The sequence below is a fragment of the Hirundo rustica genome, chromosome 11 (genome assembly GCF_015227805.2).
Source record: "Hirundo rustica isolate bHirRus1 chromosome 11, bHirRus1.pri.v3, whole genome shotgun sequence".
NCBI classification, from domain to species: domain Eukaryota; kingdom Metazoa; phylum Chordata; class Aves; order Passeriformes; family Hirundinidae; genus Hirundo; species Hirundo rustica.
The window spans coordinates 14,825,217-14,850,988 of record NC_053460.1 but is presented as its reverse complement, the minus strand read 5'-3'; the positions used below and the strand labels follow the sequence as shown (position 1 = coordinate 14,850,988).

Below are 25,772 nucleotides of genomic sequence, written 5' to 3'. Positions count from 1 at the left end.
ACTGCACAAGTAATTTATCATTATTTGGAGGGCACCATTCCAGAAGGATTCAAAGATCTGCAGACCTACTGCATTGTTTCTAAATAAAGAACTATAAATACAGATTCTATAAAATATTAATATCATTACACTACATTATGATTGCAGCATGTAAGAACATATAGTTAAAATAAAAAGTAGTAAAAAAGAAATCGAGTAATAAAAAGTACAAAATATATTTAGTTTCCATATTTGAAATTAGTATTATCTACTGTTTTTTGCAGTCCTTTAATTTTGTACTAACGATATTTCCAAGGCTCGAGTAGTAAAATGTGTAATTTAACTACCATAAGCACTTTTCTAGGTTTGGCTTGAATAGAGTTTTAAAACATATAAGATGATTTCCATTAATTAAATAAATATTTGAAGCCCACACTAAGCTTTTATTGTTCTCCCTATACTTTCCAAGAGGCAGAAGATTTTACACATATAATAAATATTCACATATAGTCATAAAGACATATCCAAAAATAATGTACATCTAAGCAAAGGTGTATCTAGATTTTTGCAGAACATTGTTAGCAATGCAGAATTTCTTTTAAAGGAAAAGGTATGGAAATCCTCACTAAAAGAGACAGAAACCTGAAAGACCTGCAAGCTGTCAATACTGGCAATTGTTTCTATGAGGGAGCTATGCAAGAAGAAACTGTTTTCTCTAGGTAGCTTTCTTTTTTTTCCCTAAGTGATACAAAAGACAAAGAGAAGCCTCTCGATATGGTATAATGGAAACATTTGTTTTGAAAACTTCTCCACAGTAAAAATGCTGTATAATATTATGTAGTTCACCAAACCAGCTGGAAAGTTATCCACTTTCAAATAACCTCAAAATCTGCTAAAATCAAAACTGAAAAGCTTTCAAACCTCTGTTATTTAAGCTAGAGGCTCAACTGAAGGGCTGGTAAATACTTGGGAAGCTGCTGCTCTCAGTGATGGCAGAAATTTACTACTGAGAGGCGAGCCCGGAGCACTCCCATGGCTGTGGAGCGCTGCACCAGAGCTCACTGACAGGAACAGGGGCTGGACATGTGCTGCAGTCCAGCCATGGCTGAAGCACCTTGCAAGGAGTGGGAATTCTAAATCCATAATGTAATACTAAAGCTAAATGGTGAGACATGAGAGTTTTATATCAAACCACATCGATCAACTTTTTTAGAGGAGAAGAGCACAGAACCTCAAACAAGAGGTGCTCAGCAGAGGGAAAGGTAGCAATTAGCAGGGTTTATACTTTAGGCCTCAGTCCACACAGCTTAACAGAAGTCAGATTTAAACATTTCAATGAAAGTTCTGAGTCTTTCCCAATCAGCTAGTTAAGCTCTGGCGCTTCACCGACGAGGAGCAGGGGCTGCGTTTAGTGGGAGTTGTGCTAAAAAACCAAACAGCTCCTACTGAACCACAAACCTGAGACAGAACATGCCTGTCTGGGCTTCCCTGCTCCCAGGTGGGCACCTGAGCATGCACGCACCCATCTCAGGCCTTTGAGAGCAGGGACAAGAGGACAGAAGACACTGGCTGTCTATTTGCATTTCTGCGGGGCTGCTTGGGAGAATGCAAACTCTGACAGCTGTGCTGCCAGTCAGAACAGGGACCAACAGTAATGCTGGATTTACAGCATCCACACACCAGTATTTTTGGGGCCACTTTCTGTTCTGATGTTTGTCCCACCAGTTGCAGTCAGCAGTCACTAGTGACTTCTGCCACAACTTAAGTAGTTCAGGTGTTGCCAAAGACATGAGACTGGTGAAAAACAAGTGCCAGAATCTACAGGGTTAAATGTTCTCACTTTTGAATTTCCACTCCTGTTAATTGACAAGCTCTTCCTCAGCATCCCCTATGCCTTACGGAAATCTTTAACACAATTATATTGAGCACTTCCTTTTATTCTAACAATAGTTCAGTGTGTTTGCAGTACACATCAAGTGGCACCATCAAAAAGTGTGTCCCAGCATTGCAGGCACTACATCAGCTGCTGGAGAACCATTGCAGGGAGAAGGAGAAATTTGTAATATAGTCTGCACTGATGTTGCTAAAAACATTGCAGAAACTGCTTAAAGCAGTATGCATATGTAAAAATGGGTACAAGTAAGTTTAAAAATTCTAACTAGAGAGAATACTAGTTCTATTTTGTACTTCTAAAAGTACCTCCAGTCTAAAGCCCTGGACACAACATACTCTTATTGTGAATTGCTAAGCCTTGAAGTAATTCCATTTTCTGCTCTAAGGCCTCTCCACAGAGTGAGCTTCCTTTCAGCAGAGGAGATCTGCACACAGCTAGCCACCAACGCCATGAGCATTGGATTGAAAGAAGACACTGACTGAGACAGTGTGATAAAAAGTTCAAATCTCTTCCAGCCTTGGTGTGCTGCCTCTGTGGTGCTCCCACCCCTCACAAGGCCAGTACTGAGATCTAAAGCTGAAGGTCTGAAACTGAACTCAACATGTAGCAACACGCTGTGCCACCTTTACAATACGGGATTGGCCAAACAGCATTGTTCAAAGAGAGATATTCAAAACCTCGCTGTTCTCTTCCCGATCCAAACACTGGCAGTGGTTAGTTTACTTCAAAGCAGTCTTAAATGCTGCTATTTCAAGGGCAGGCACTGGGAGAGGGGAGTAGGATGGAGTCAATCATCTTTGAATCTTTTTAATTTAGTCTGTCAGTATTTCCTAAATTCAGTAATTGTGCAGTTATTTAGATGCTACTTCATCCATTCAAATTAATAACCAGCTACACCCTGTGTAGGACCCTGTACAAACAACAAAACAGAGTTATAAGCTGCTGTGGGAAAAATCCCAGTCTAACCTCAAACCAAGCCAGTTTCAGTGGAAAACCCAAGGATCACTAATTTTCAGGATTCTACCAGAGAATGCAGTAATACATGTCCAAAGAACACTGCAGGGGACAAGGGAGGTAGGCTATGATTCTTGTTAGAAGACAACCTGTTTGTGTCTCGTACTTTGAGGAAAGGTTTCAGAGAATTCATCCTAGTGTAATGACTACCTTAGTATTATTGCCAAGAGCAGTGTCTGGATGAGTTATTTAACACTTAATATCAGTTCACATAAATTAACGTTGCCATGCAGGAGTGAGGGAACATGACTTTTTCAAAATAATTTTCTGCATTTCATATCCAATAGTCATTTTTCATTTTTCACAAAGGCAATGGCCACCCTGAATTTGCTAATTCTCTGGCCCTGTTTGCATGCCTGCAAGCTTTTTAACAGTGGAGAAGGATGAGAGAATATTCCAGCATGTAAAATTAACGAAACCAAAAAATCTTATAGGGAGTACCTTATCTGGGCAGCATAATCACATTTCTGATCTACCTACTGCTCTGGTTTACAAGACACAAGATATCTCAGAGGAACTATTTTATATCAGGATAAAGTAAAACAATAAAAAAATCAATGCTGCTTGTAAAATCTGCACAGAAGCTTGGTAGATAACTAGAAACAGACATGTTGCCCAGTAGAAACAGGTCTATTTGTACAGCAGGTTTATAAACCATAGATGAGATATATATATATATACACACCCAGCTATATAATCTATGCAGGAGATCCCCAGTCCTGCTCAGAACAAAATCTGACCCTGCTGGTCAGGGGAACCATCTGCTATGGGCTGTGCAAGGAGACCACAGCCAGATTATAACTAGATTTACAGATTTTAAGGCCAGAAGGGACAATTATGATCATCTAGTCTTATCTGTTCCACAACGCAAGCCAAAGATCTTCATACAATAATTCCAGCATCAGAGTGTAAATACATTTTGAAACAAAACTTACTTACTTTAGTTTAAACAAATTATGTTTTAACAGTGGCAAGGAATAAGACTCCAGCATGTTCCTAGATAAACTGTTAGACTGATTAAGTATTTTTACTGCTCAAAATGTGCACCTTATATCTAGCTTGAATTTGTCCAGTGTTTGCTTCCTATTACTGAACATTGCTACTTTTTTCCCTGTTAGGTTGAGCAGATTTTTTTTTAATTAAAAAGTATTTCCTGAGAAAGGTATTTGCAGACAGAAAAACAGACTTCTTCCCCTTCTCTCATCCTTGAGTGGAATATCCTTCCCAATTTTCAGTGTCCTTTTAAATTATGGATACCCACTAAAGCTTTGATGAAATTTCAACTTGATAGTAATTTTATACTAATAAACATAGTCCAAGACTGTGTTTACATCCATAGATTTAGCAATCAACTAACAGCTCATATTCTGTTGCTTCTCTACCACAGTCCCAGGCCCAGTTCATCACCGCCGCTAGTATTTTTTCCTTTACATGTTGCTGATTTAAAATTCATATTGTTGAAAAGAGCCCACTTGACTAAGTGACTAATCAGTGCCTCCCCATGATTTTCAGCATCTTACCATTTTTGTGCCATTGGTAAATTTTATCAACAGTGATTTTAATATAGTCTTCCAAATAATGACAAAATACCAAATAGATGGAACTGAAAGTGCTGCTGTGGAACTGAGAGTTTATGTGCCATTTCATCTCTGTATACTTATTTTTGGGGGATTTATTTTGTGGTTGTTTTGTTGTTGATGCTGGGTTTTTGGTTGGGGGGATTTTCACATAGAAAATAGGCTTCTTTTATGAGAAGAAAATTGATAAAACTTCCTTTCATAAAATAAAATTGAATTAACTATGCTACCAATTATCAATTAATTAACCAGTTCATTCTATATTTTTACTCCAAACTTTTGTGAGGGTAGTCCTAAATTCAGGGTCTTAATATTCTTTCTTTTGAGAAATACAAGAATAGCCAGAGCTTTTTTACCACTACAAGTGCTTTGGATCTTGCTCTGTGTTCCAAGACAGTTTTGGGGCATTTTTTTTCAATGAACTTTAATGATTTGGAGAGCTCTTCAGCCAGGGCTTTAAAGATTTTATCTATAAGTTATCCAGTCTCATTCATTCTAAAAAATATTAAAATGCAGTGGGCTACAGCATAACAGCCTCATTACTTAATGGGAGCATAACTGTGTCATTGGAATATGCTTATGAAAACCATCATGCTTCTTTCTGAGAACAGAGAAGAAGAGTATTTATTCTTCTATATCATGGTTGATAATTTCTTATCCATTTTTGTCCAGTATTAGCAAGATACCAATTGTTTGGCCAGCCATATCCACAGAATTTTACCCCATTTTCCATAGCCCACATAGACACATACGTATTTTTATTATTGTTTATAGTTTCTCTTCTTAAATTTCTATGCTTCTATCTATTTCAACTTAGTGTTGTGAGCCTCTTTATTCATTTTTCATATTTAACATATAGCTTCTTAACAATCTGTCCTGCACCCCACACTCCCTTTCCCCACTGAATGCCCCCCTCTCCCTTTTAAATAAGATTCCATGAGTTGTCTGTGGATTGTTCCCTTCTGCTCCTCGTGGTGCTCCTCACAACAGTGACAGCTGTGCACCAGGGCAAGAACCCCAACCCCAAACACTTGCAGTGGGGCTGTGACAGTCATCTGGGGACAATGTGAGTTGCAATTCCACCCCACATGTTTCTTAACAAGCTACAGTTTGCTTTCACGCAAAGCAAATGAAATCAAACATCTCATAATTCCAGAGAATACTGCTTAATGAAAATATTGAAAACATTTTCCAGCATTTTTTATTTTACCATTGAAACAGTTATTGATAACCTATTTTATCCATTGTGCAGTAGATATTTTAGAAATGAATTGCTGTATGGTTTAATTAGTTCATTATTATGCCTATTCTTACACGGTAATTTCTTTTATCATTCTAATCATTCACTTCACACTTTTTAAACCAAATGGAATATCAAAGGTTCTGTAGGATTATTTTTGGATCCTGCACATGTTTCACCACACAATTAATCTGTTTGTCAGAAATACTAGTTAACTTCTTCTCTTTACTACTTCCTTTACTAGTCATTTTTCTCTATTATATAAGATGAAACTATCTCTAACAGGACAGAATTTTGATGGTTTTACTCATTTTGCTAAATATTTTTCATTTGCGCACTTGCCATCACTATAAAATATTTTAATTATTATAAACTTTTATAATTGAATTTTTTCCTTTATTTATATCTCATCTGCAATATTTATTTAGTCCCTTTACATGTCTTTACTTAGTTAAAATGCAGAGAGACAAATGCGGTTGTTACTTTGCAGGGAAGATGCAGTACATTAATATAAACTGTACACAATTCCCCCAAAGCATATATATACATTGTAAACCTGAAGACTTTTTACACAGCTGCTTATTGCTAAACAGTGCCTTGTCCAGAAGGGGACAATCTGTGTCTCTAATTGCTGTCACTGAAGCTGAGATTCATTATGTGACTTTCCCATTAAAATGTGAGCATTAATTTGTATAATGAAATATCACCCACTGCAGTGTTCATTAGCCATGCCCTACTGTATACTGCACATTGTTAGCTACCTAGAAACTGTAGTTAATTTCACTAATGGATATTTCCCTACTTAGTGTTTGGTAGGAAATTTATACTGTAACATTACCTCTTAAACTTTTAAGGAAATTTAAATTCAATCAATTATTTTCAACAAAAGTTTGGGATGTCATTAAGACAGGAGAAAAGGCATGCTGTACAATGTTAAGGATGGGAAATCTGGAGGAATCTAGAGAAATGAAAAGTCCTTTTAGTTCATCTTAGAAATGTAAGAATAAAGGATGTTCAATACCAAAATTGTCTCCTCTTGGAGCACATACCCATTTTCCTTAATTATTCATATTGCTCATCCCACTACAAGCGCCTTCAGAGAATGGCAACAGGCAGTCTTTTTTTAGGAAGGAAATGTGAATTGAATTCATTTAAAACAGCGCCATTTTTACTGTATTTCATCAGTTCATCTAAGCATGGTTTAAAATTGGCTAGTCACATTTCCAAGGGAAAATGCAGTAACACTGTAAATGCATATAATACATTTAATATATGCTAGATGTGTGTCATACATATCGTCACAGACTCTCAGTCAATGGACACAGCCCTGCCAAGTTCTTTTCTTCCTATTCGTCTCTTTCTTAGGTTGCTTCTGTTTAGCACAATCCAAACCATCTTTCTTTTGCTCATGCACATTATCCTTTTTTCTTTACTCAAGGGATTTAATTTTGTCTGTCATTCAGGGAATATACCTGAGCATCTCATGACAGCACAAACCCAAACTGGTCTATATCTGCAGTAGCTTCTGAGGGCTAATGCAAGGTGCAAAGATGTGCTAGAGTCAACCTGAAACCAGCTCCTACATAATGTGTCCCCTGTCAAAGGTAGGACACAAGAAATTTTAATTTCTTACACTTAACTGTTTCTGCCCAGTCCAGAGGTCAAGGCATGCAATATAAACCCCACACCACTCATTGTATTTCAAGGGGGTTGAAAGTGCTCAGGAACACAAAGGAGTTGCTCATGTCCCTGAATGAAGGGATCTTAAGCTGCTGCCTCCAGAGGGGCAAAATGACAGCTCTAGAAGCACCTGCATACGGCACATTATAGGTCTGAGACACTCAGACAGTTTTCTTTTCCACACAATCTGAGCACCTCCGAGTTTTTTGAGTCCTAAGCTTCTCAGCTGTATGAGGTATTATTTTATAGCAAGGAGGCTGACTCCCAGAGTGGGCAGCCCACCCACATGCCTGCCATGCACTGCTGTGCCCAAACAGGCTCTGCCCCTGCCCCTGTCCCTGCCTCTCCTCCCCAGGGTTTGTGTGAGCTGGGAGGGCAGCACAGCCCATCTCTGGCCAATGGTCAGCAGAAAGAGCTCATCTAAGAGGGCTTGAGGAGTTCTGTCTGTCCTCTCTGAGACACAAGGCTCACAAGCATTTTGGCCTGAAAATCCTTCCTCTCTCTATTCAGGGTTGTCCCAGGGAATTCTCTCATCCATCAACTGTTTTTAGAGCAAGAGAGAGGAGAAACTGATTTCACATAATTATGTCCTTTTCCTCTTATCACATGGGAACAATCAGAAATCATGTTACTATCTTCCCCTTAGAGCTCTTCCTGTTTGAATATCCCTGAGTTAGATAAGAAAAATCCTCTACAGTTGTGTTGGAATAAAACTGAGAGTGCTAAATAAAAATTTGATTTTTTTTTTTTTTTTTTTAACATTCACAGGCTTATTATGTGATAGAAAACTATACAGAAACCAGGGCTCAGCGTGGAGTGGGTTGCAACCATGAAGTATCCAACAAAAAAAAGAAGCAACCCAAGCCACTGGCTAATTTTTCAAAAACAGAGCCCAGCTTCCTCCTCTTATGCAAGATTAAGCTGCTTCTCCAGCTTCTTTGGGCCAATTGCCACAGAAGCACCTCCTGGCTGGATCAGACTTTGGGTCTGCTCTTGGCAGGAGCACCAAACCAGCCCAGTCGTGTGCCTCCAAACACACAGATGTTCGAAGGAACCTGACTTCTGCTGAGCTGCTTGAGCTCATCTCTAACAAACAGGTGCTGTGAGAACAAGAACAGTAATTGAGTTAATGTAGTGGAGAAATACAGTAAAGTGTTTTTTATCAGTCAGTTATATGATCCAGGCATATAATAAAGACAGAGTGTGACATAAAAAGGCAGGAAACTGGCCCTGAGAAGTATGAGCTAACCAGTATTTGTTTAATAACTGGTATCTATTACATCATTTCCACTTACTGCAAAGCAACTTAATTTTTATTTAATAACACTAGTAATTTGTCAATTTACATTTTTATATTATTTATCATGATTATTTCCAACATGTAAAACATTGCTTCACTTAAACATATTCTTGTCATTATTTACAAATACTTTGTTCTCAACCTAATGGAAATTGATCTTTGCCTATTTTAAAATCATGATTTTTAAATACATTGTAAATGTTGTCTCCATAGTTTCTTTTTAAAAAAAATTTGTTATATTATACAGTTGTTTTTTTCTTGTTTTAATTTTCTGTAGTCAGTATTAATATGCAATTTTAATGGAATATTTCCATTGTAAATAATTTACTTTTCATTAGTTCTAAAGCACAAATACCAAATGCATAATCACTGCCATGTTTAACTTAAGAACAAAGTGCTCACTATATAATAAAACAAAATGAAGAGGTGAGTAACCTCAGGTTATTTTGAAGAATTTTTTTTGCCTCTCAAATACTAAAAATGTCAAACTCTTTAACTTTCATAGTTATATGATTATTTTCCAATAAAATAACTACAATTTCTTTACTTCTACTACATTGGAGAGCATACAAATAGGGTTTTCACCAGGTTTCTTCTTCACCTCCCCCCGCCCAAAATTTCAACATACAGAGAAGAATATTCTTGCCCTAAATCCCTAAATGGTTTGCAATCCAATCAGACAAAACTACATTAGGATGCCAAATTTTAAATTTCACTGTGGTGTACTCCTACTCCACAATGAAAAAAAAAAAAAGATCAAAAATACAGTGAACAAATTTTCCCGTTTCAACAATGATATTTTTTCCTTTAAACCATTTTCATTTTCTGTTTTTCAAAATCAGGTCTCACATTCACAAAGTCAACATTAAGCATTAGACCTGTGCGTGCACACAGGAGAAACATGACTGCTGATTTTGAGGAGGGAGGGAAACATTGCTTATCTGGTGAGTCAGTGAAATAAAAATTAAAAGTAAAGTTTTTCTTGTAGGAGGTACAACTGGAATGTAATTCTTCATGCAGGTTTTTTACTTTCCTATTAGGAAGTAGCAGTAAAATTCTGAAATTCAATTAAAATGTTTTAAAAAGAAAATTACAATTGTGGGGCCTATTGTGTCTGTTTCCAAAAAGAAGTATCCCAAACCTCCGGATTTAAATGCTCTCCCAAAGCCTACCATGACAATTAACACTGGAAAAAAACCCAGGATCCTATTGACCATATACAGAATTTTAAATTATGTCAAATGGACCTGAGGATTACAATATTTTATGTCAGAATTTTATTATGTATAAAGTTTTCTTAAACACATACTGTGTCTCCACATGGATCTTGACATGCATGTATGTACTTTCAAGCAAACAAAATATTAACATTTAAATGCAGTGTCTAGAAAGACTAGTATTGAGAGCAGTCCTCCCAGTGAGAGAAATACCAAAACAAAGTTAGTATCCAGCCCAGTAGCAAATCTCTGTAGGGTAAAATCTCTGCTGTGATTTTTACTGAAATAAAATACGGGAAAATTTACCATGGTGCAAAGCATAAGTTTTATTACTTACAAGTAGTAAGTCGTGTGAGTTCTAGTGGGGAGAAAAAAAGCAGATCAGTGAAGCTGATGCATTCATACAAACAGTGAGAGGTTAAAAATGAGCATGCTAAATGGAACAAAAATAGTAACTGAGAAAAACATACAGAATCCCTAAGCAGATGCTAAGGAAGGCCTTTGAAGCAGTTAGTATAACTAAGTCTGAAACCAATAGGCTTATGCCTATTGAAGGACAAGGGTAATTGAAGGAAACAGTGATGAAGCAGGGAAGGAGACAGAAATAACCTCAACTGGGAAAAGATGATTCTATTAAAGTGGTCTTTATCCAACAACACATTCCTTGTGCTTTTATTTAAGACTGTCATACATCTTTCTCAAAAGGCTTTCTCCAACTAATAAGTCCAAATCTACAGTGGGAATTAAGGGTCCTAGGCACAGCTTATGTTAACCCCCACACACACGTGGCTCATGCCGACAACGCTCCACTCACTTGTTCCTCTCACCTGTGTGTATTCTCAAGTGGACCTTTAAGTGGTGGGATGTTCTGAAAGTTTTTCCACAATATGGGCAGTCTTTCATGGCAGAACCAAGGCTCCTGTCTCTCAGTAAAGCTGGCTGCTGGACTCCTACAGCTCTCCCAGCTTCTTCTCCAATGTCTGCAACACAGAAATGTTCTCACATCACTTCAGCACATGTCAGAAGTTGTTCTCACTAAAACTGCTAACACAACACAAAGTTAAACATGTCAATACTACACCTGTCTATTTCATTCTTTAAATCTGACAGAATGCTGACAATTCATGTATTTTCTTGTTGTTGTCTTAAATTATTTCATCTTTCCTATGATTTTAAGCAGCATATGTTACCTTTACATACTGAATTACCCAAGAAAAGAAACAGCTGTGTCAGCAGCTGGTTTGATTTCTTCTTTTGCTTAGTCCCTATTAATTTTTTCCCCGAAAGTTTGAGATTGTTGTTTTGTTGAATCTATTTAATTTATTAGTATTATGAAAACGTGTAGGCTTTTAGAGGGAAAAGGTTTGCACCAGGCTATTAAAATCTCCTAAAACAAGAGAATTGCAGTGATGGGGGGTCCAACAGTATACACACGGCTACAATGTCTACACACAAAGCTAACCAACTTTCTCTGCAACATCTCAGCATTCAAACTACAACAGGCAATCCAGAGAGTGGCCTAACATCATGTGAAAAACAATGAATAAACTGGTCAGATGAGGGGGAATTCCTTCTCCCTCTCACCCACAGCTCCTGCGTTTTCTCCTTCAGAGTTCACAGCTATGCTTATTCTTTGCATCATAACACAATGGGTGAGACTCCAGGCCACCTCTTCTCTCTCCTGATATAAAGAAACAGTCATTTCAGCCATCTTGAATGAACTGCTTTTATCCAGGCAGGCAAGGAACGAAATAACTTACAAAAGACTGACAAAAAAATTGCAAAAAAAAAAAAAAAAAAAAGTAGAGAATTAAAAAAAAAAAGTCATTATTCAAACTACACAAAGTTCATCCATCATCTTGAACATAGACAGTCATGTAATATCCCTATAAGCATCAATTCAATATCACTATAAGTACCAATTCACAATTTCACCAAAAACCATGGCAAATGTTGAAGCTGTGACCCGGATTGACACTCCTGGCACGTCAAGAGCAGGACACATGGACACAGCATCACACCCTGTGCAGAGCTGAGCTATCTGGGTTAGATCCAGGTGGGGAGCACAGAGTTAAACCCGCACGCAGAGTCTTGATTATTTCAACCATAAACTACTGACTAAAAATGTTCTGCCTTTACCCACCTGAATATGTAACTAAAGCTGTCAGGAAACATAGTGCAGTTTACACAGCATTGCCGTTTAAATGGAAGTAATGGGACATAAGAAAGACTTAAATATTTGGCTCTAATAAAATATATTCTCACAGTAGCAGAGACCCAAATACCACGTTTCTGGAAAAGGTAACACTAACAGGCATTTCAGTATGTATTATAAAATGGTTCCTCTAAACTATTTTGCCTAAATCTGAAAGGAGGAGATGATTTAATAGAGCTATTAAATATATATAGATGTGTGTGTGTGTATGTGTGTGTGTATATATATATATATATATAAATGCTTATCTCAGTCACATATGTAATCAAGATATTACTACTTTTCAAAATGAAAATCTGATCGTTTTCATATCATATTGTTGTTTAACATTTTCTGACTGTTCTTAGAGTGCAGAGTCAAAGCATAATATTTAAGTTAGAAAGCTAGTAAATGTCATTTTGAATTATATTCAAGTACGTAAAGTTGCATGCTACAGGAGTCTGTTTTGTCTTGGTGAGTCTAGGAAAATATACATAGGTGCTAGTCTATAATTCCAATATCCTTAAAGTGTTTAGATTTTCTCTGTTTTAACTCCTCAAAAGTTGTGTATAATTATGGCATAAGCTTCTTTAGGGGAAAAAAAAAAAAAAAAAAAAAAATCCCAAGTGCAAAAAGATTTTTCTGAAGCACAAAACACAGAATGTACGATGATAAACTGCAGGATTTTATTTTGGTTTTCAATAAATACTATATGAGCATTATAGATAAATATATAGATAAAGTTAACAAGCCACTCAGGAGGAATTTACAGAATAAGTCTACTAGCTATGTTTTGCTATATGTCACTCTAAATGATGGCCTGTTATCCATTTGCCTTTTATCTTTCTATCTAGAATATGTGTGGCCCAATAAAAAAGAATAAATTTGTAAGATGAACAGCTCTCTTTGCAGATTTAAGAGTCTAATTTTCACTTTACACAAAATTGAATTTTTTCAAGGGAGCAAGACGATGGAGTTTACTCTAGCACTAATCCCTCTGAAAAAGCAAACTGAAAACAACAATGAAGCAAAGAAAGATGTGGGTGGTCTGAAGAGTTCTCTTTTAGATTTAAGTAGACATACAGTAGGTAGCTCCAAAGGCTTTACTCCAACAGGGGCCTTACCTTGAAGAATTTTTCTTCCCACAGTGAAAGCATTCCTAAGACTTTAAAGCTGGGCTGAGGGGCTTTCTTTTGAATTTCTCTGCCTACAAAGCCCACCGAAGCGCTGGAGGCCATCACTACCTGAATGAGCAGCTTTACATCTAAGTTCTTTTATTTCAAACAATGAAAAGATATGTTCAAGGCTGCCGACTCTCCCCATCAAATGCTAGCCCAGCTTCTTACTAGGGCCCCATTTTGGCACATTGTACCTCTTTGTCAAAGCACTTAAGTTGAACATGTGCTTAACTTTAAAATGTGTTTAAGTCTCACTGACTCTGCTCCCAAGGTTTTCTTATACTGAGTCTCTCAAAAGTAATCTGTGGAAACTAAAGATGAAAAAAGAAGAGACTGACAAGAAAAAAGTTAAGAAGCAAACTGAAGAATACAGACTATGCCAACTTCAGAAAATATTTGGAATGAAAAATCCTCAGCTTTACCAATAATCATGTATTCTACACCTCTGATTTCCCCCCTTCTCCGGTTATCGAAAGCACCTTCACAAGCAGAAACTCTCAGCTCTGTTAAATTGTTCAAAAATGTAGCAAAAAGTAGTTTTACAGATCCGCAGAACTAGGATTGGCCTCCACAAATTAACTGATGATTTAGTCACGATTTCAGCTATGGTTTTGGGGGCTTCTCAATTCTGAGGATAAAAGATCAGGAAGGAAACAGAACAGTTACTTATCTTACAGCCATTGTGGTTCCCTGAGTTATGTGGTCTATATGATGTGCACTTGATGCACGTGGGATTACACTGCTTTTTTCACTATCCACTTCCATTACAGGCAGGTCAGCATCCTGAATATCTTCCTGCCCATCCCAACCTTTCCTGATTAAAGTGCAGGAAATAAGAGACTGAAGTATGATATAGATGTACATACTAGATGTTAGACTTCCGAGCCTTGCCTCTGAACTTACGCTCCCTCAGCTTTCCTTTCACTTTATAACTGTCTGTCTACAGCAAAAGTCCTGGACAGAAATGTGAAAAGCAACATTCAGTTCTAAATATGAAACTGGTCTTTGTGCCAGTCTAAGGACAAGGAGCAGCTGTGAGTCCCCAGCTGCTCCGTGTGCTCTACCTGCTGGGCAGGCCGAGCGCTCCCTGACACTGGAAACAGAGGAATTCAGCCACAGAGCAGCTTCTGGGGAGGAATGACAGGGACATCTCTTGCATACCATGCCTCGGCTGCACCTACTGCATCTGTGCCCATGTTCTCATGGCGTAAAAGCAGGGAAAGACAGTTCACTTCAACATCCATATCAGAAGGTGATGATTAACTGCATAACCAAAGAGCCAATTTGGCCAAAATGTGAGCAAACTGATTTGGCATGCAGACTGAAATAAAAATTAACCAGTCCATAAGATTGGTATTTGAGGGATTGCCCTTCTTCAGACAGATGCCTAGTTCTCAGGAGAGGAGGGCCTAAAAGCCTCCACTCCTCATCTAGCAGGGAGATCAGGCTGGTTCCACACCTCTGCCAGAGGCAGAAAGGAAGTTTCCACAGAGACTGATCACCCCAACAGTTTTGGAGCCAGGAGTACTTCTACAGTAGGAGATTAAAAGAAAGTGAGAAAGACACCAGCGAATCCTTTTTTGCAGTCAATATCTTACTGCTGGTTATCAGAAATGGTCTAGCCAAAAATGAGCCATGGCCATGGCCGGCAGTGCCCTCAGCAGACAGATACAGATGTCACAGAGGAGAAATGCCAGCTTCAGTGGATATTGCCAGAAAAGAGAAGACAAACTTAGATGGACAGTGAGTTTGTGTACTCAAAGCAGAAGCTATCAAGGCAGTCATATGAAGAGCAAAAGGAAACAAATTCTTTGATATTTCCATATATGTTCTGTACAACTGGTCCACCTGTCTGGAATGAGCCCATAAACATGATTAGAAAAGGGTGGATTGCTTTTGTAAAAAGAAAAACGTTTTTACTCGGTGAGGCACCAGCACTGACTTCAGTCCTGAAAGCAGCCAAATTCTGAAAGGAACATCTACATACATGTCTCATAAATTTCACCAGAGTATTTATCTGCTACGTGTATGTGAAGGTGCAGGGATTCACCAAGAGGTGCTTTTGTGTTCAATGGAGCTAAATTGCAGCCCCCGTGAAGACTAAATCATCAGTGAAGTCAGTTGGAACTTGTCGACACAAGGTTTGCCAAATTAGCCAAAAACAGGCGATCACATGGAAAAGGTAATCAACTCACAAAATAGGTAATCAGACTTACAAGTATGTGTTTGTGCTTGCACAATTTTCAACACTGTTAAAGAACGCTTTGAAAATGAGGCCAGAAGCCTTTAAAGCTGCACATAATCCCAGGTTTTCATATATTTCTGAAATTCAAAATGTTTGTAGTTCTTCAAACCTGCCTGCAACAGTTAATGAAACATGGTGCAATGAGAAGTGATAGTGACCACAGCTATTTTCTGATGACCTATAAACCACCCAGATTAGCCCATCTTGTGGCAAGGAAAGTTAATGTCAAGAAGAAGATATTCGGTGTGTTAATCCTGTACCTGCTGTCAGCTTCCTGCAAGTATACCTGAACTCAAACACCTCATTCTCTAGGAAGCAACATAGAATATGCCAAGTTTTCATGGGAAAACATGCTTTACCTTTCTCACCTATTCCTAAGAGAAAGCTTTAATAATACTGAAAATAGTGAAAAATAGGAATATAATTAAAGATATAATTAATCGTATTTTTCTAGCTACCTGAAGTAGCTTCAATTGGTATCATCCAATGTAAATGAGAACAGAATCTGGCCCTGTGCTCATAATTTGAAATTAGAACCCTATTAGTGGATGTCACTACACTTTTTTGCTAGTGAAATTCATGGTTTAAAATGAAGGTTTCTAATATTATTAAATATTACAGTTACATTTTAGGGCTCCAGAAAGAGTTACTAATATCTTAGGTCAGGAACAACTTGCTGTCTCTATTGTTGCATCAAGGATTTAGGTTTTATAATGACCATATAAGGGAATCTTAAACTGTTACTATGGATTGGCAGAGAATTTGTTTAAACACAGAGCTATTTTAGAAGAGAATTGGAAAGGAGGCCTACTAGTGAGAAAGCAGCATTCACATTGTTTGTATTATTAGAAATAAACATTATACAAAGGTTCCACTGGTAAATAAAAAGATACCACGTCTGACATGAGAATTCCCTCTTAGCCCTCAGAACCACAAAGACAAGCAAGAGGCACAAACTGCCCTGCCTCTGTTAACAATTAGTCACTGGCAGAGTTATAAATCAGTCTAAATTAAACTGAAGTAAAAGGCCCAGAACCATTGGGAGCCTTGGTATGAGGCAAGTCTTGCAGCTTATAGAAGCGAGGAAATGGCAGTCACAGCCAACACCTTGGGCTGCAGGGGAGTAGCTGGGGGTTATTTCAAGCTCAAAAGGAAGGGAGCCAAAATATTGTAAGCGATTTCTTGGTAACGGGTGATGTGGTGGCTGCATACACACCTTAAGCTCACTCCTGGAACACCACTCACTTCAAGATTGGTAGTTTTTACACCCCATGGGTTCAAAACACTTTGCATGGCTATACCGTATGTATGCAGTGCTGCGTATATCTTAATGTGTTTCATTGTGGTACTCTGAGACACATGCAAAATCTGTATATACAGCACAGAGAGGCATTAATGGAACACTTAAAATCAAGATTTTGTTAATCACAAAATGTTTCTTATCCTCTTCTTTTCATTTCAATCAAATTCCCTACAGAAGTTTTTTTTCTGGAGTTCTTAGCAGTTTTACTTTTCAATTTTTTCTAAAATTGTAAAACCTTTTAAGATAATCAGAGATCAAACACAGTTTCTGAGTACATCATTTTAGCTGTTTCATTTCTTTGAAGAACCGTGTGACCAAAAGACACAGAAGCTCAGATTCAGCACTTAAAACACAAGGTTGTTTACTTACCATTAGCTGAGAGAGCTCAGTTTTGACCAAAAATTGAGCATGGTGAAAAAAAATATTTTTGAGAGAATATTTTTTAATGAGACCTTTTTGACCATTTTGTTTTGGGAATTATTTTAAGAAAGAAAACATTTTAAGCACCTTACAATATCTTTCATTTAACAGTTGGCAGAAGGAAACTCCCAGAAGAACACTGGCCTGTGTCTTTCTCTTTAACCAGCTGAGTGATCCAAGCTTTTAATAAAGCTGTTCCAATTATTGTAAAAGTCATCTAGTACCTTATAGCCACAAATATTGACAGTTTATTGCACAACGCATTCATGGCATTTGAAGGTCACATCATACATAATACATACACTTTTATAAAAGTGTCTGGAACAAAGAGATACATGATCAGCAATTACATCTTACCATTCGGGGGTATGATTTTATACTTATTGAAAATGAAATACTATAAGAAATGCAAATTGTTAATAAAATACAAAATAGTTCATTTTCTGTATTTATTGTTTTATTAATCAGCATACCAAGTTCAGTTGTAGAAAATCAATGGAATGCCATTCATGCCTCAAGAAGATTACAGTTAAATACCATTATCCTGCAAACCATCACACATATTCTTAGCTCAGCATGAGAAGAAGTAAGGTTCAAATTTTTATTTGACTACTGTACACCTCTCCAGCCCTAGTGAGTTCAATGTAACTACAACACTTACATTTGATTCAGGATTTCACAATATTATTACAATATTAGTTTTGATAAAATTGAATTGGAATAAAATTTAAAGGGGGCTGAAGATTTTTTTTAAAGAATATATGCACATGCAGGCATATTAAACTTCTTCACCCTCTTCCAGTGCCCCTGATTTAAGACCATTTAAAAAACCACACACACATGCGCAAATGGTGTAATTAAAAGTTATAAGTTTCAATTTATTCGGTCAGACCTGTGCTCAGGCTTTCAATGAATTCAATGGATATGAGAAATACACAGAGCAGAGTCATGGGGTGCTTGTTCTTGACTAAAGAGTCTTCACTTTTTTGATGTTACTACTAGCTCCTGGAACCTCCAGCTACCTATTGAGAGCTGAGCTAGAGGCAAATGACCATGCATCACTACATCATCCCCCACTACATTTTTGCCCCAACACAATTTTTGGCGGTTTCTTTCAAAATTGCAGAATGCAAAAACTTCTTTCCAAAGCTCTTAACATGCAAAACTCTTCTACCATCCAACACCTTCACTGGTATTTCAGATCTGCCACCCCAAGATCATGACTTTAAAATCCCACTTCCTTGACCTGATTGTGTAGGTGCAAGCAATTCCGATTCCAAATCACTTAGTTTGTCAGATGAGGTTCATGAAATTCCACTAGACTTGTGTAATCTTTCTGCAGGAAAAGTGGAGGCCTTAGAAGCAAATGTACTTTGCTATTTATCAGAATGTCATTTATCTAGCTTGTGCTAGTTCTTGCTTTCTTCAGAAGAACACACCTGAGCTGCCAGGACACACACTCCTCTGTCCACAGTGTGTGTCTTCGCAAGCAAATCAGCTTTTGGATCTTTTGGACTTTTTGGACCAGCAAAGTTGGGCTTAAATATGTACTCATGGATCGTTCTTTGGTATTTATCCAATGGTCTTTGCCATCTACCCTCAAAATTTACTTTGGTGTAAACTTACACTTCTGAAATCGAGGTTATTTCCCCAACCTTTCACATGACATAGTTTGTATTGTTTTCCCCTCCCTTTCTTAAAACAAGCTTAGACTATTCTGGAGTTTTACCAAAAGTTAGTGTGAACAGCAGTCTGTGATTTTCAGCAGTTTTCTTACCGAAACCCTTGACTCACCAGGGTTAGCTCTGATCCTGTCACCTAAATTTGAAATGGGCATTTGATTACTGACTGGAGAGAACAAAGTCTTTCCAAACTTCATACAGATTGTATACTGCTTTTGGACAAAATTCCAGTGGGGAATCTAAGCAGAGAGGCTATCCAACTGGACCATCTTTTGGATTTGTATGTGTTATTTGTAGGCAGGTGTTCAGGTACCAGATGGCCTTAAAACCCATACTAAGGTTATAGCAGCTTCTACAAGCTGTCTGCATCATATTCCCATCTCTGAGATTTGCAGAGTGGCTACATGGAGCTTGATAAACACTTTTACCTAACATTGCTCTCCTGATGCCAAGGCTAGATCAGATATGCAATTTGGGAGAGTTGCCTTACAGTCCCTCTTTAATTAAGTACTCCTGATCTCCCACTCCTGGGATGGATTGCTACTGCTGATTAAGCTCCAGAAGTAAGGATCTGTGGAGGCAATTTCATGAGGGAGAAAATGAAGTTGCTAGCTAATCAACTAAAATAACCATTAACTGGACTTCTGTGAATGAATATGTTTCCTTCTCCCTGCTTCCATACTCACCCTATTTCTTCCACGTTATCAGCTCTACAACCCTACAAACCAGAGGGGTAAGGGGTGCTTCACCATGACCTCTATCTTGCTCCTAAAACACCTGTGGGACAAACAGAACCATTTGGTACTGTGTGCAGGCTATACAATAAAGAAAATCCAAGATGGCATCAGTAAACCATAGGAAAAATGATGAATCTGAGTGGAAGAGAGTTCTGTTGAAGCTTTTTTCTCTAGATTCTTCTCATGTTGCCAATAATGCAGTCTCTGAGACTCTAAAATGTGCAAATTAACACTCATCTCCATGTAGTTTTCCAAATCCATTGATATTTTAAAAAATCTTTTGAGTACTTGTATAGAAGCATTTATTAATGACACTAACCAAATTTCACCTTCAATTTCTGAATTAAAAAAAACCCAACCAAAAAAAAAAAAAACCCCACCCAAATGTTTTTTATCAAGTGAGAACCACAGACTTGCCTTCATTATGAGTAGCTCTCAGGGCATCAGGTAACATTGGGTAAGTTTTTGCCTACTATTGTTTCAGAAAACCCTTTTTCATTATTATTATCTTATCACAGAGCGGAAAAAATCACCACAAAAGTGCCAGTAGCAGGCCATCAGATTTTATAAAAATTTATTCTACTAAAGAACACCGTAAGTTATTTAAAATGTCACAGGAATGTCTTTCTGTGGACACTGGCAAAAAAAAAAAAAAAAAAAAAAAAAAAAAAAAAAAAAAAAAAATCAAACACATAAAAAGAACTGTACAGGTAGCTAAATTACTGATTTCCCCCTCAACAAAATGAGAAAGAATTAACGACTCTCATTCCATTTACAGGTTACTGATTAGAGAGGTGCTGACAGAGTCTCTAAAGAGTGAATAATGTCATGGTCTGTGTTACATATGAGCTAGGATATGAGAGACTTTTCCAGTATCTGTATTTTCTTACTTTTAAATTTACAGTGCTCCTTTCAAACTAAATGACCACTTTGAGCTAATACAAATACTTTTGTAAATAAGTTTTTCTCCCATTTAACTTCTTTGGTACAAACCACTTGAGGATCATTTCCAACTTCTTTATCCATTTAATTAAAAAAAAAAAAAAAAAGCTGTATTTGAATAAATACAAGCAACTCTAAACTGCTGAATCTACTTTACTAGCACCTTTTTTCTATAAATAAAATATGTTAATTACATGAGTTTTGCTGTAATGGAAAAATATTGATTAAATTTGTTACACTGAATCTTGAGAAGGGATCCTTTAACTCTTTGGCATAGGTTTTTTCCTCATTGTTTTAACAGAGCATTGTGAGAATACTGAGAACATGATAATATCTGAAAGGACTAATTAATTTTTTTATACTAATGTATCTCAAAAAGTACATTACTAGGTCAACTCCTTTCCATGTTTTGTAAAATAGCCTTAATGTACATGGATACCATGACATGCTATTTGTGGTCTATAAAAATTCTGAAATGCTGCCTATGGAGCTGATCTATCAATAATCCAGTTTTCCTCTTCTACTACAAAAATATAATTTTTTTTCATCTGAACTACTCTATTAAAAAAAAAAACAAAATAGCTGTCCTCTGATTTAGCTGAGCTTGTGGCAATAACTGGTTTAGGCATAGGCTTCAGTATGCTGGAATGATCCTGAAACTAATTTTGCATGTGTTGGAGTTGGACTGTGGCCATGCACGTCAGTATGCTGGAACAGAGTTATCTAAATCCTGAGCCTTATTTTACATGTGCTGGTGTTGGACGGTGGCCCTGCAATCTTTTAGGTCTCCATCTGTAGCTATCAAAGCCAGGGTGTGCCCAGCCACTCACTACTGCTCACTGCCTTCCTTCCACAGAAAAGCTCCAGGCTCACAACCACTCTCCCCACCCTGGGGTGACTGGGAGCTCATCAGAGTCCTGGCTGGTCTCATCAGCCTTTCTCTAAAGCCTCTTTGCTGCCGTGACCAGCCTTTTGCAGAGCATCTCACCAGGACCCTAGGTGGTTATCACATCCCACATCAGTGATGAGCAATACCAACATCTTGGACAGATGTCTCCTCAGATTCAGCACATTAGTTCTTTCTCAATACCAGGTAAAACAGCCCTTCGATTTTTCAGCAAGCTGTGGAGACTACAGTCCCACCCACAACTGATGGAAGACCCTTCCTAGTTTCCCAGCCTGAATGTTTTCCCTGCAGCCATTAGCCAAAGGAATTTGAAGTCCAGAAAGTCTAATCCAAATGCTGGTGATTGTTTACTCCTGGGGAAGTGGACAAGAAAAGATTAGGCACTCGGAGGCCACAAAGCAAGAAACCCCGGCTGTGCACCAATCTGGAACACAAACCCAGAGGCAGAAATGGAGACTAAGCAAAGCACAATCCCTGTACAAGGTCCTCATCACCCCAAGGTGAACTAGTAACCTCCAGGGACATACAGGCTGATGGCAACAACGTACCAAGTCAACAACATACAAAGTTTTTGCAAGCCTTCTTCAGCTTACTTCCAGCTCCTCCACATTAATCCACCAGTAAATACATATTTTAACCTATCAGGAGCACTGATAAAATTAGATAATCCAGACTGGCTTGATTTGCAAACACATTTCCCTAACAGAAATTCTATTTCTGTGGAGCCTAACAATCTGGAGAAACCACTTCACACTATTCTCAAAATTAGAAATTTGAATGAAGATCAGGCATTCTTCTCTGGCTGGACAGACAGAAGTTATCTTACTGTCTGCCTTGGAGACAGAAAAATACTTATTTTAGAAGAAGGAGAGTTGTTCTATCTCTTAACTTATTAGCAATGCACTTTCTTCAAATTCCAACAGCAAAAGAAATTCAAAACCCAGGTAGTCTGCATGCACGGAAGCACCTTTTGTTTAATAAATAATTCAACCATGTATTCCTTTTTAATTTAAAAACGGTCTGACTGAACAGTCAACAGAGTGAACTAAAGTTGGCAAAATACAGTGTTGAAAAATTAAAAAGTGTATTCAAGGCCGTATTCATTTGCTTCACTTCTTATATACTGGAGAGACAGGCTGTGCTGAAGTTCTAGCTTTTTTCTTTTAAATTATACACGTTCAGTCACATGATGCTCACTTGCCTTTGAAAGCTGCCTTGCCCTGGAATTAGTCTCTCTCTCTTTCTGTTGCTAGTACAGCAGCTGCTGCTCCTCTACCTCATGAACATCACCAGAAATTCAGCCAAAATGTCCTCACGAGCTCCTCTGCCATGCCTGTGAGGGCCAGACTTAAACTACCAACCGTCTTGGAAAACAGAAATGCTGGAAAACCTTCTGGAAATATTGAGATCATCATCATATTTGATGGTCAATAAGTGTATAGTGCGGTACAGGAAACACAACTGGCAGCAAAAATCTGCAGATACTGATGCATTGACATCCATCCCAGGTCTGAGTTTGTAGCACACTATTGCAAATAAGTACAAATACTCGGGATCAGTCGAGTGCATATGGTAGTGATTTACCCTCTTGAAGACAGCCAAAAGCGTATAGCACTATCTTAAACATGAATTCACAGGCTCACTTTCTGTAAAATAAAATTCTTAGCAGTAAGCAGTTAAGAAAAAGAAAAAGCCAGAGTCAACTCTTACACAGCCTTCTGTACCACAGTTTCAAAGAATTTCTTACATCTTGGAGCAGACAGAAAGGAAGAAGTAATTCTGTTGAGAAACCTCCTTATTTCAGATTTCTGGAGATGAATCTGTTCCCCCACACATCCCAAAGCAGAAACAGGGACTTCCCCTTTTGTTTAGGAAGCAATGGCTTCCTAAAACAGAGCAGCCTCTAAGCCTCTGCTCTGCTGAGTGTTTGGTCCCTATCACTCTGAATGGCTTTCCCATGTTTTTCATCCTTTCGGATCAGCACCTTCTGGAGCAATGACCATACTATAGCCACCAGACAACAGTCACCAACATGAAATTCCCAGGCTGATAATTCCCACATGACATTAAATGCTGACACAAGGAAATCTTATCACAGAGAGGTCAGCTATGCAGGAAAGAAGATCTTTACTGGGAAGGAGAAAAGGGGAAACCTAACCCTTACAAAGTAACATTGCCTTTATAGAAAATGACTTGGCAATAAGGCCTTTCAAAGTGGACATATTTATTTAAAACTCATTTTGGATCCTCTGGATGACAGAAATGAGTCACATTTAGGAGACAGAAGTTTCACAAGTGCATCCTGACTATTACACATCTTAGGGAAGAAGAGCAGGCTTTCTTGTTTTCCCTCTTCTGAACACCAGTAAAATTTCCTGCAACATATAGGATGAAAACAGCAACCAGATCAGATAAAATTGCACAGATAGGAAAATTTCAATATCTTCCATTGCTCCGACAAAAACGCTTATGAACGATATGTCCAAAATGTATCTCTGAACCTGGCAAAATATGAACAAATGAATCAGTATAACTACAGAGATTTAGACACAACTCCTCCTCTGCAACTCAGAGAATCTTCATGTTCTAATTTTGGCCAGTTACTAGCTTTCACTGAGACACTCTGCAGTAAGTACCATGTCAGAGACTGATTTAAACCTTGAGGATGCAGGCTCCTGCATTAGTGCAGACACGTTTCCACGCATTTCCAGGATGGTAGTAGTGGGAGCCACTCCAGCAGCCTGGCAAGCCCACACAGAATTTGGTACATGACAAACTGGCTCACACCAGATTACATTTGAAAGCTGTCTACAGTGGGACTGGCCAACCTAACAAAGTCATGCATGGGGTTGAGGAAAGGTGAACGGCAGAACAAACTGGTCAAATGAAACTTAAATCATTCTATCAGTTTTACTAGTACTGGTTCTTTTCTGGCTAAAAATTCTACAGATATGTGTCCAGTCATGAGGGCCATAGATATTTGTTTCAAAAGAGTGATTCTGTTGGCTACTGGGCAGTGGAGCTTGCTGATAGATGATGAAGTATTATAACAAAGGGTGGACAAACAAACAGCATCTCCCTACTGCTACATTTTTTTTCATCATAAAACTGCAGAAGAGTAACACTGTGTATTTAAAAGAAACAATGATGGCAAGATGCAACTTCAGAAAGGCAGCTCGGATACCAGACAGGATGCTGAGGAGTGTTGCAGATCAGTGGAACTGATTCCAGAAAAGAACTGCTGGATAGTCAGTCCATCGTCTGCAGTGCTGCTCCAGCAAGTGCTGTTCACCAAACAGCAACATACTTCCTTTCAGCGTTCTAGGGTTCTTTTCAATTAATATTTGTTTTAGTTATGTTGAATCACTGCTCATCTACCAAGATATTATTTGATTTAAAAAGAGAAAAAAATCCTTTCTTCTTGGTTACATTTTCACACAGGTTTTTTGAAGTAGGAAAGTAAACACACAGTCCCTATGATGGCAATTTCCATTCATAGTTTGACAACTAAATGTTGCGATGCTACTTGAAACTCCTGCCTCTTATCTTTCAATTTTTCTTTAGGGAAAAACAGCACAGAAATATACTCTGCCTTCTATTTGAAAAGATGTACGTATAATCCACCTATGATGATGCAGTTTTTGGAACTAAGACTGTGATCCAAAACAGCAGTCTGATCTACATTTTAACCACAGCTATTACAATAAATAAAACCAAACACGGTGATTCTCCACATTCTTATATTTATTCTGATAATGCTTTGCAAGATTTCTGGCTGAGAATGCTTTACATAAGTAATCACCATTGAAAAGCTTCCCTGAAAAATATGTATCTTAAGACTGTATTCAAAGAAGAATTATAGATAGGAGGGGACATGCATCCAGATCTTTGTTTTTCATCTGTGGTGCAGAAGTTGCTGGCCATCAAACGTTTAAATATCTGAGGGTCTTCTGATGGCAGACAACCCCCAGCAACATAAGATCAGTTAGGGGTAGCTGACTGTCAACATCACAGGAAAACCCATCTCCTCTGGCACTGCCAGGGACTTTGTTCAGCATGGTCATTTGAGGCAGCAATGGCAAACCACGGATCCAGGGTGTACCAGGGAGGTGGCTGAGGCACACTGACAGCATGGGAACTGGTGGCACTCATCTGGATTCCTGCAAGGGACCACGCCCCTGTGGAGGAGCTGTGCTTCTCCAAGAGCTTGAACGGTTTCAGTGTGCCTGTCTGCACCCTAAGGAATACAAAGGCTTTCTCTCA

The 25,772-nt window shown here is 38.1% G+C and overlaps 1 protein-coding gene across 8 annotated transcripts in view; it reads right to left on the bottom strand.

The window, feature by feature from the left end:
• Positions 1-25,772, bottom strand: part of ZNF536 (zinc finger protein 536) — a 342,702-nt gene that overhangs the window by 119,053 nt on the left and 197,877 nt on the right. For all 8 annotated transcript variants that reach the window (XM_040075265.2, XM_040075270.2, XM_040075263.2 and 5 more), the window contains one exon: positions 10,729-10,881. In XM_040075265.2, the coding sequence (XP_039931199.1) occupies positions 10,729-10,881 (153 nt within the window). The remainder of the gene's footprint in view (positions 1-10,728; positions 10,882-25,772) is intronic.